Source organism: Phacochoerus africanus, chromosome 7, assembly GCF_016906955.1.
Source record: "Phacochoerus africanus isolate WHEZ1 chromosome 7, ROS_Pafr_v1, whole genome shotgun sequence".
Classification (NCBI taxonomy): Eukaryota; Metazoa; Chordata; class Mammalia; order Artiodactyla; family Suidae; genus Phacochoerus; species Phacochoerus africanus.
Window position 1 is genome coordinate 20,564,739 of NC_062550.1, and position 9,696 is coordinate 20,574,434.

General features: G+C 56.7%; 1 protein-coding gene across 1 annotated transcript; it reads right to left on the minus strand.

Moving 5' to 3' along the window:
* Positions 1-795: 795 nt before the first annotated feature.
* Positions 796-8,707, minus strand: KRT8 (keratin 8). Its single transcript, XM_047786707.1, has 9 exons — positions 8,254-8,707; positions 5,302-5,510; positions 4,291-4,351; positions 3,578-3,673; positions 2,827-2,991; positions 2,442-2,567; positions 1,644-1,864; positions 1,442-1,500; positions 796-1,152 (listed from the first exon to the last, which is right to left on the minus strand). The coding sequence occupies exons 1-9, from the start codon at positions 8,602-8,604 to the stop codon at positions 968-970; spliced, it is 1,473 nt and encodes a 490-aa protein (XP_047642663.1). The 5' UTR covers positions 8,605-8,707; the 3' UTR covers positions 796-967.
* Positions 8,708-9,696: the final 989 nt, after the last annotated feature.

A 9,696-nucleotide genomic window follows, 5' to 3' on the forward strand; every position in this document is an offset into this window, starting at 1 on the left:
AAAAGAATCTGAAAACGAATAAATAAACATACATATGTATGTATGTACATGTATGTATAACTTAATCACTTTGCAGTTTGGGGTTTTGTGGGGTTTTTTGGTCCACACCTACAGTGTGTTCCCAGGCCAGGGATGGAACTCACGCCACAGCGGTGACCCACTGCAGTGGCGACCCACCGCGCCACGAGAGAACTCCTGCTATTAAGTTTTGTACTTAACACTTGAAATTAACACAACATTGTAAATTAACTAGACCCCAAGAAAAATACATTTTAAAAACTTTTTTAGGAGTTCCCGTCATGGCACGGCAGAAACAAATACAACTAGGAACCATGAGGTTGCGGGTTTGATCCCTGGCCTCGCTCAGTGGGTTAAGGATCTGGCATTGCCATGAGCTGTGGTGTAGGTGACAGACGCAGCTCGGATCCAGTGTGGCTGTGGCTGTGGCGTAGGTCGGCAATCGTAGCTCCAATTGGACCCCTAGCCTGGGAACCTCCATATGTCATGGGTGTGGCCCTAAAAAGCAAAAAAAAAATAAAAAAAAAAACACTTTTTTAATGAAATGAAGTATTTGAGAGCACATCAATGAGCAAGGCCTCAACTGACCTTCAGCAAAGAAGTCTCTCTGCGGACAGCCTGGGGGAGGAGCCCAGGCTTTCCTCCACCACGTCCCCCCAACACACACTTCCCAGGGCACCCCCCAACAGCTTCTGACCCCCCCCGGGGGGGGGAGGGGAGGCCTCCCAACCACCTCTCTTCCACCCCATGAATACACAAGGACTGCACACAGCAAGGTGGTTTGGCAGAGCCAGCTGAAGCTTTATTCTGAAAAAGACACTTGAATTGGCTTGGAGTTGGGGGCCTGGGCAAGAGGGGGAAGCCTAAGCAGTCGCCTCCCCAGAGCGAGGCTCCCCTGTAGCCTCCTTCTGCAGGAACTCGGGGAGGCGGGGAGGGATGCAGGAGCTTCTCACTTGGACAGGACATCAGAGGACTCAGACACCAGCTTCCCATCGCGGGTCTCGATCTTCTTCACAACCACAGCCTTGGAACTGGTGCGGCTGAAGGAGCCAGGGCCCCCGACAGAGCCCAAGCCACCGGACTGGTAGGAGCTCAGGCTGTAGTTGAAGCCCGGAGTCCCGTAGGTCACCCCACCTGGTCAGGAACAGGGGCAGCCACGTGAGCGCAGGAGCCCGTGCACACATCAGGCCATGCCGCCTTCCCCTTGCCACTCCCGACGTGGTCCCCGAAGACGGGGAGCTTGCCCTGGCTCCCTCTTCCAAGATGGGTCAGGGAAAACCAGGAGCAGGGCGGGACAGAGCTTTCCTGTGAGCTATGTGACCTCAGACAAGACATTTAACTGGCCCCTGCTTCTTCGGCTGTACCAGAGGGAACCAAAAAGGAACTGCCCGCCTGCCCTGCCCCCCAAAACCAGGACACTCACCTGAGTAGCCGCTGGTGGTCTTGGTGTGGATACTCATGTTCTGCATCCCAGACTCCAGCCTGTACCCAGAGGACACGCGGGAAGTCAGGACCCGCTCTTGCCCCTGTCCCAGGACCACAGGACCCAAGTCCCACCCCCTCCTCATCCCAGGTCCCCTGGATGGGGCGCTAGGGTGGCTAAAAGACCCCCCACACACACACACCTGCTCTCCTCGCCCTCCAGCAGCTTGCGGTAGGTGGCGATCTCCACGTCGAGGGCCAGCTTGACATTCATCAGCTCCTGGTACTCACGCAGCTGCCGCGCCATGTCCTGCTTGGCGGTTCTCAGGGCGGCCTCCAGCTCGGCCAGCTTGGCCTGAGCATCCTTGACAGCCAGCTCCCCACGCTGCTCGGCATCAGCGATGGCAGCCTCCAGGGATGCCCTCTGTGGGGGGGAAGGGACAGGTAAGCAGGTAGAGCCGAGTCTGTTACCTCCTCCACTCCTCCCCCGCCCCCCGGACCCACCTCCTCTTTTAGGGACCCCTTTCCTGACCTGGACTAACCAACTCTACCAGCTCAAAGAAAATGCTAGAGGTTGGTGAGACTCGGGAAGCGGAATGGGGTGCCGCTTCCAGGCACCTCCTCCCACAAACGTCTCACCTGGGACACTAAGTATTCCCACCCCCGACTAGATCTCTGCTTCCTAAACCTCCTTAAAGCACCAGAGCCCAATCTTACCCTGATAGATAAGACAGACGCAATAAAACAGGCTTGAGGGACCCATCCTTGACCCCCCCCCAGTTTACCTGCCCATCCCCCACTGACCCCTGTCACGGCCCCAGGGACTTCCTTGGCACCCCTCAGCTTCCCAGAAGTGGTCTGGACTGCAGGTGCCCCTCCGACCCCCAACTCTGGTCTAGGATTCCTCCCCCAGCCCGCAGACCCACAGCCCTTTCTGCATCATCTCCTCTCACCAGGAGGGGTCCCAAGACCCTCTCCCACCCCCAGCCCTGCCGCCATACCTGGCCCTTGAGGCCCTCGATCTCAGCCTGGAGTCGGCTGATGTTCCGGTTCATCTCCGAAATCTCCGTCTTCGTGCGACGGAGGTCATCCCCGTGCTTCCCAGCCAGAGACTGCAGCTCCTCATACTGCAGAGGTGACAGGAATGAGATGGAGAGGGGACCTCGTGGTCCCTCCGAGGGAGAGTGCCCCCTCCACCAAGTCACCAGAACCCGGGTCACCTCTCCCCCACCCCCCCTCCACACACACCACGGAAGACCTTCTTCCAGACCTCGGGGCACAGGGACGTCCCTGCCCCAGCCCTATAACAGGCAGCTTTTGAAATCCTGTTCCCTCCTCAAGGACGAGGGCACAGAACTAGCCAGAGCTGGTGAGCCCGCTCTTCACCTTGATCTGGTACATGGTCTCAGCCTCGGCCCGGCTGCGGTTGGCGATCTCCTCGTACTGGGCCTTGACCTCGGCGATGATGCCGTCCAGGTCCAGGGAGCGGCTGTTGTCCATGGAGAGGACCACGGACGTGTCCGAAATCTGAGACTGCATCTCACGGATCTCCTGTGGGGGCGAGGGGAGGGGGTCAGGCCCTGGCCCCGCCGCCGCCACACAGGGAGCCCCCCTTCTGCAGGAAGGCCCTCCGCAGAGGACAGGAGGGCAGGAGTTAGGGCTGCAGAGAAGGCAAGGTTGCTAAAGAAGGAAGGTGGGTCAAAGACCTGGAACCTGGCGGGAGGTAAAGATGAAATGAGGCCAAGATCAAAGGAGACCTGGCTTTGGGTGAGTGACCGGCAGGGCAGAGCCGTCCCACACTCTCAGCTACTGATATGGCTCCTGGAGGGCTCCTCCCATTCGATATGGCCCAAGGATTCAAATTAAGATCCCAGGGACAGAGCAGGCCTGAGCTGCAGCTGGGCCACCACCCTGTGTATAATGACCTTGGACAGAATATTTCAGTCCTCTGAGCCCATTTTTCTCATCTGCAAAAGGGGGTAATAAAGCCCCCCACACACAGATGGACAGAATGCATAGAATGTTCTCACAGCAGGTTGCTATTGGCAGCTCTTAACTCTTCAGGGGTGGGCTGTTGTCTGCGGGTGCGCTAGGCGCTGGGAGGAGCCTCCAATGGGGCTGGGGCCCAAGGACCTACCTCTTCATACAGCTGCCTGTAGAAGTTGATCTCGTCGGTCAGCCCTTCCAGGCGGGACTCCAGCTCGACCTTGTTCATGTAAGCTTCATCCACATCCTGCAGGGCGGGGGGCCGGGGGGGGAGCCTGAGCAGAATGCCCACACCCAGCCCCAAGCCAGGGGCACTCAAGGGCCTAGACTGAGAACTTTCTAATTCACTAACTCCCCCACCTCACTGTGTGGGGCCCAAGCCAGTCCAGTGGCTGACCCATCACACCTGCATCCCCAGCCGAAGCATCTTTACTTTCCCCCACCCTTCCTGCCCCCACCTGCCTCCTCCTGGAAGCCTTCTAAAGCCAGACCTCCAATTCTCCTGCTCCATTTCCTTTCTTTCTTTCTTTTTTTTTTTTTTTTTTGGCCCTGCCTGCAGTGGGAGTGCCCTGGCCAGGGATCAAACCCAAACTACAATAGCGACCCAAGCCACGGCCATAACAAAGCTGGAGCCTTAAACCGCTGGGCCACAAGAGAACGCTACTGCTCCCTTTTCTTAACCATGTCTCAACACGGATGTGCAGAACTCGAATCTGACGCACCTAACTGCTTCTCTGTCCTTCTATGCTAGATACAGGGGAGGCCCCCGAATATTGTTGCACCATGTAGACCCATTTAAGGACAGAACGCCTCCAGCCTGAGTCTCTAAGTTCCAGGCTCCAGGGTCCAGCCGGAGGACCTCACCTTCTTGATGATGACAAATTCATTCTCCATGTCGGTACGCTTTTGGATCTCCTCCTCATACCTGGTGAGCAAGAGACTCAGAATCAGAGGATGAAGGCAAAGATGAGGTTGCCATGGGTCTTTGGGGAAGGGGGAGAATATTTAGACAATTCAGTTCATGGAAATGCAAGAAGGTAGGAAATGGCCGGTCTGGTCCTCTCCTGCCCTAACCAGCTCTCCCCACCCTGACCCCACGCTATTGTCAGCCAGCCTGGAGCAGGAAATCTCTCTCCAAATCCATGAATACACCCTGGAGCGAGTAGGCACATTAGGAGGGCTGACAGCAGAGACTGCCATGAGACCTCAGAAGGAACTTTATGGAACGTGCTGGAAATCAGGGGTAAGGAAGAAACAGGGGCCAGAGCTGTTCCTATCCAACAGAGGCCTGTTGGCTACTTGGGGTCTCTCATCTTAGGTTTACTGTGTAAACAACAGCAGATAATGTGCTGTCCAAATCAGGACAGTGAGGAGACTGAAGGGGGAGGGGAGGTGCTATTAACAATTTCGCTGGAAAAAAAAAATTTTTTAAAAAGGAGTTCCCATTGCAGCTCAGTGGTTAACGAATCCGACTAGGAACCATGAGGTTACCGGTTGGATCCCTGGCCTTGCTCCGTGGGTTAAGGATCCGGCATTGCCGTGAGCTGTGGTGTAGGTTGCAGACGTGGCTCGGATCCCACGTTGCTGTGGCTCTGGTGTAGGCCGGCAGCTATAGCTCTGATTCGACCCCTAGCCCGGGAACCTCCATGTGCCGCGGGAATGGCCCTAGAAAAGGCAAAAAGACAAAAAAAAATTACGCTGGGACAATGGACACAAATGCCAACTGTCTGGAGAATACCTGTCCAGTGGTCCCCCGAATTATGTAGGGCTGCAGTGACCAACAAGCAGAGGGGCCTTGGGGTCTTAGGCTTCCGGTCCCAAGGCGGGGTGGGGGGCAGGGCAGGATGACTTCCGGTGGGGAGGAGGGAGGCTCACTTGTTCTTGAAGTCCTCCACCAGGCCCTGCATGTTGCCAAGCTCCACCTCCAGCTTCAGCTTCTCCTGGGCCAGGGTTTCCAGCTGCCGCCGGAGGTTGTTGATATAGCTCTCGAACATGTTGTCGATGTTGCTCCGGGCCGTCTTCTGCTGCTGCAGGAGGTTCCATTTGGTCTCCAGAACCTTGTTCTGCTGCTCCAGGTGCCGCACCTGCATGCGAGCAAAAAGATCCACCTCGCACATCAGGACAGGGCTCAAGGTCTAGGCTGAAAAAAGCACTGTCTTTTCCCCTAATCTACTCCCCAAGCAGTGTGGGGGGGTCTCTGGAACCCCAGAATCTGTTGGGCTGTTCTGGGGGGGAATCACCTATGATCTGAGAGAGCATGGGCAGTGGGGTACAGAGCCGTGTCCCTCTAGGACTGCGCTGGGGGTAGCTAGAGGGCATATTGAAGCTCTCTTTAGGGATCAAATAGATCCTGTTGACTTAGATTGTATATTACAGGTCGATAAAAGTAGCCACATTTTGAGTAACATTTTATATATGATTGAAAAAGAAAATATAGGTGGTTTATATCAAATAATATTGACATCGCTGTTATGATTTGGAGTGGCCTGGAGGGACTCAACGATGACGGGGAAACTCTAGCCCTACCACCTGGACAGCGTTGGCCACAAGACCGAGGTTTTTGCCAAACACTGCTACTGACCTTGAGCTGCTTCCCCTCTCCGGGCCTGGTCTCTTCAACCCGGCAATAGCCTGGACGTACTCAGGCAGACCCTATCAGGAGCCCCACTTCTGTGCAGAAGTCACTTTTAGCCAAGAAAGAGGCAAGAAGCTAGGGAAATCCGTTTGCAAACTGAAGACACCCTCCTCCCCACAGCCCTCGGAGTTCTCCAACATCCAAGCCCACCCTACCCCCCTCCACCCCGAATCCGCAACCCTCTTCTGCCCTAAACACAGAGGTCCTCAGTTCCCTGAGCTCAAGGAATCTAGATTTCAGGACAAAATTAAGGCCTGTGGGAAGGGAAATTTTGAAAAAGAATCATAGGCTGATTCCAAAAAGAGGACTGCATTTCGCTTAATCAACCCCAAGTTCAACTTTAAAAATGGGAGGACTCAGAAGAGAAGATTGCCTTAAGGGTCTGGTCCAGAGCCAGCGAAGCCCTCTCTGTAAATCCCTTTCTTCCCCAGCTCATTCTGCCCCCAAATTATTTAAAAAATAAGTGACGTTAGGAGTTCCCACTGTGGCGCAGTGGAAACGAATCTGACTGGTAACCATGAGGTCGAGGGTTCAATCCCTGCTCTTTGCTCAGTGGGTTAAGGATCTGGCAATGCCGTGAGCTGTGGTGTGGCTCACAGATGCAGCTCGGATCCTGCGTTGCTGTGGCTCTGGCGTAGGCCAGTGGCTGTAGCTCCAATTAGACCCCTAACCTGGGAACCTCCATATGCTGCAGGTGTGGCCCTAAAAAGCAAAAAAAATAAATAAATAAGTGATTTTTACCTTGTAGCCTTATTGGAGTGTTTAATGGGGACCAAGCACCGCTAAGCTCTTGACATACATTATTTGCTTGAAGAGGCAAAACCTCATTGATTTGGGGATCAGTGTGCCCATTTTACAGATGAGGAAATCAGATTTAGCAAAGTAGCCCATCAAAGGAAAGGGCAGGGCACCGGAACCAGGACTTGGGGCTCAGCCTGTGCTTACCTACTCTCTGGGACCCCAGAGCTTGCAAAAGGCAGTCAAGGAATCAAGGGTGTTTAAAACCAAGGCAGCAGCAAGCCCTCCTCAAACCACAGGAGGCCGGCTTCCTGGTGGGGGGTAAGGGGGAAAGGCTCCAATTCCCAAAAGCGCAAATCTGCCCCAGGATTTCCCTCCCTCCGCTCCCACAAGGCCTCCCAGGAGCAAGCCAGCGGGGAGGGGCCGGTCCTCCCAGGAGCTGGGAGCCCTGGGGCCCCTGAGGCAGCAAACCCCCCAAGGCTGCAAAACCCGGCCTGGAGATTTACCTGGGAGAGTGGAGCCAAGCCTTTGGGGCGGAGCCAGGGCAGGGGACAGTGAGAGGGGACAAGGGCCGAGCGGGGAGGGGCGTTGGCGGACAGACGCCTTATCTGAAGCCATAAACTCCGGAGTTTAACGGGACATGAAACCCGGGTGGGGTGTCCCACGCCCCGCAGACTTTGAATCCTGGATGGGCTTTCCTGAAGCCAGCCCCTGGCGTCCCCCCACCCCACTCCGACACACCCACGCAACCCCAGATGCTATGAGCTCGGCAGGTGGAGGGGCAGATCTCCAGGACTTCGGGCCTCTGCCCCTCACCCCACGGTGAGGGCGGATCTCTGCCCCGCCCGACCCCACCCACACGGCCGGTTCCAGCCCGGCCCAGGAATGAGTCTTACTGATGCCCCCCACACTGGGGCCCTGAGACGCCAAAGGCCTCGATCAATATTTGCCTGTTTGAATCAAGACACCTGCTTCCTTCTCCCAGAATCCTATCAAACCTCTGTTTATTTAAAAAAAAAAAAAAAAAAAACTGAAGCACAGGGGCCCCACTGGGAAGCCCTTGAGGTGGCGCTAGGGGAGCAGAGTGACCCCCTAGCCCCCCTCCCAGCCCACAGCTGAAGACCTGGGACTCTACCAGGCAGGAGGCTTTACAGAGGGTCAGCCCTCTGTTGGGGTGAGGTGGGCCAGGGAGGGAAGGAGCCCCGAGATTGAGGGTCAGAAGCCGCCCAGACCCCGCCCCACCTGCAGCCCTTCCCCAGCCCAAACCAAAGTGCACCCGGCAGGGCGGCGTTCTCAGCTGGAAGGGAAAGTGTTGCCAGGGTGGGTGGTGCCCAGCGGAAGGTGAGTAGTAGGGGCCTGGAGATGTGCCCACGAAGGGTGGGGTGACCAAGAGAAAGGGCTGGGATCCTGGACGGGGCCCCAGGCACAGCCAGCCACGCAGGGGGAGTTCTCACCTTGTCGATGAAGGAGGCAAACTTATTGTTGAGAGTCTTGATCTGCTCCTTCTCCTGGGTGCGCACGGCCTGGATGTTGGGGTCCACCTCCAGCTTAAGGGGGCTCAGCAGGCTCTGGTTCACTGTGACAGCTGTGATGCCTCCCAAGCCTGAGGGCCCACCGTAACCTCCAACCAGACTCATGCCGGAGCCCAGGCCACCCCGGAAGCTGCTGCTGCTGCTGCTGCCCACCCGGGAGAAGGCCGAGGAGCTGACGCGGGTGCCCGGCCCGCTGGTGTAGGAGCGGCTGCTGAAGGACCGGGGGCCGGAGGTGGACACCTTGTAGGACTTCTGGGTCACCCGGATGGACATGGTGGAGGCTGGAGAGGAGGCGAGTAGGCCGGAGCAGAGATTCAAGGAGTCGAGAGCTGCTTCTCGGTGGGGGACAGCTCCCCGGATGGCCTTTTATAAAAGAGAGCCCAGCCCCAAAGGAGGGGATCGGCCTTGTAGCTGAGTGGCTAGGCCCGAGGGGGCAGGGCCAAACCTGACACCTGCCACCTACAGGCTGGACTCAGGTGGGGGCAGCAGAGAGCTGCGCCCTCCCAGGAGCCCACTCCAGCACCACCCCCGGCCCAGGAAAGGGCCATTCCGGGAATGTGAACATGGAAGGGCTCTCTACCAGCCTCTACAGGTTTCCTGAAACAAAGGAACTTGCCTGGGGTCGCCCAGCCATGGCAACCCGGACTCCTGGGACTTATCTCCTTCCCTCGTGGGAAAGAAATTCTCAGACCAGGAAGCAACAGGAAAGGGATCCCTGGCATTTGAGTCTCCCCTGAACGGTGGACACCCCCCCAAAGACACGACCCTGTGTTCTGGTCACTTTGAATGATGACCAAGTTCTGCCCAGGCTGAAGGACAGGGCATCCAGGTTCTGGATCCTTGAACCTGAGGTCAGCCATTTGCCCGGTCTCTCCTCAGTTACTGCTGTGCATTCAGCACTTGGTGCAATGCCAGGGGTGGGAGGCTGGGTAAATATCTGCAGAATGAATGAATGAACACACACACACACACACACACACACACACACACACACACACACACACGCTCTCTTCCCTCCGAGGCTGGAGGTGCAAGTCAAAGTGAGATCCAGCACAGCCCTTTCCTGGCCACAACCCAGTGTCTTCGTCTCCGCTCAAGATCCCAGGAGTCCCCCGGGCCAGGCTGCACACCACGAGCCTTGCTGAAAGGCCCAGAGAGGGATGAACAAGAGTTCGAGGGTGAGGTGGGGGGGAGCCATGGAGAGAGGGCAGCTGCATGGGGGGGGGTTCAATCTCCTCCCTTTCACTGAAGCTTGAGGGAGTCATTCCCAGAGCTCCCTGGTGTGAATCACAGGAAGGGAGACAGGACTGCGGGGGAGGGGGATGGAGTGGGGGGGCACCCATGGCGAGTCCACCTGCAGCCCCC

Excerpts from the sequence above, each read along its gene's own strand:
- KRT8 (XM_047786707.1), bottom strand. The coding sequence starts at position 8,604 with ATGTCCATCCGGGTGACCCAGAAGTCCTACAAGGTGTCCACCTCCGGC. Across the intron at positions 4,352-5,301 it reads GTGGAGGACTTCAAGAACAA|GTATGAGGAGGAGATCCAAA; the intron begins GTGAGCCTCCCT and ends CTTGCTCACCAG. Across the intron at positions 2,992-3,577 it reads ACAGGCAGCTGTATGAAGAG|GAGATCCGTGAGATGCAGTC; the intron begins GTAGGTCCTTGG and ends TCGCCCCCACAG.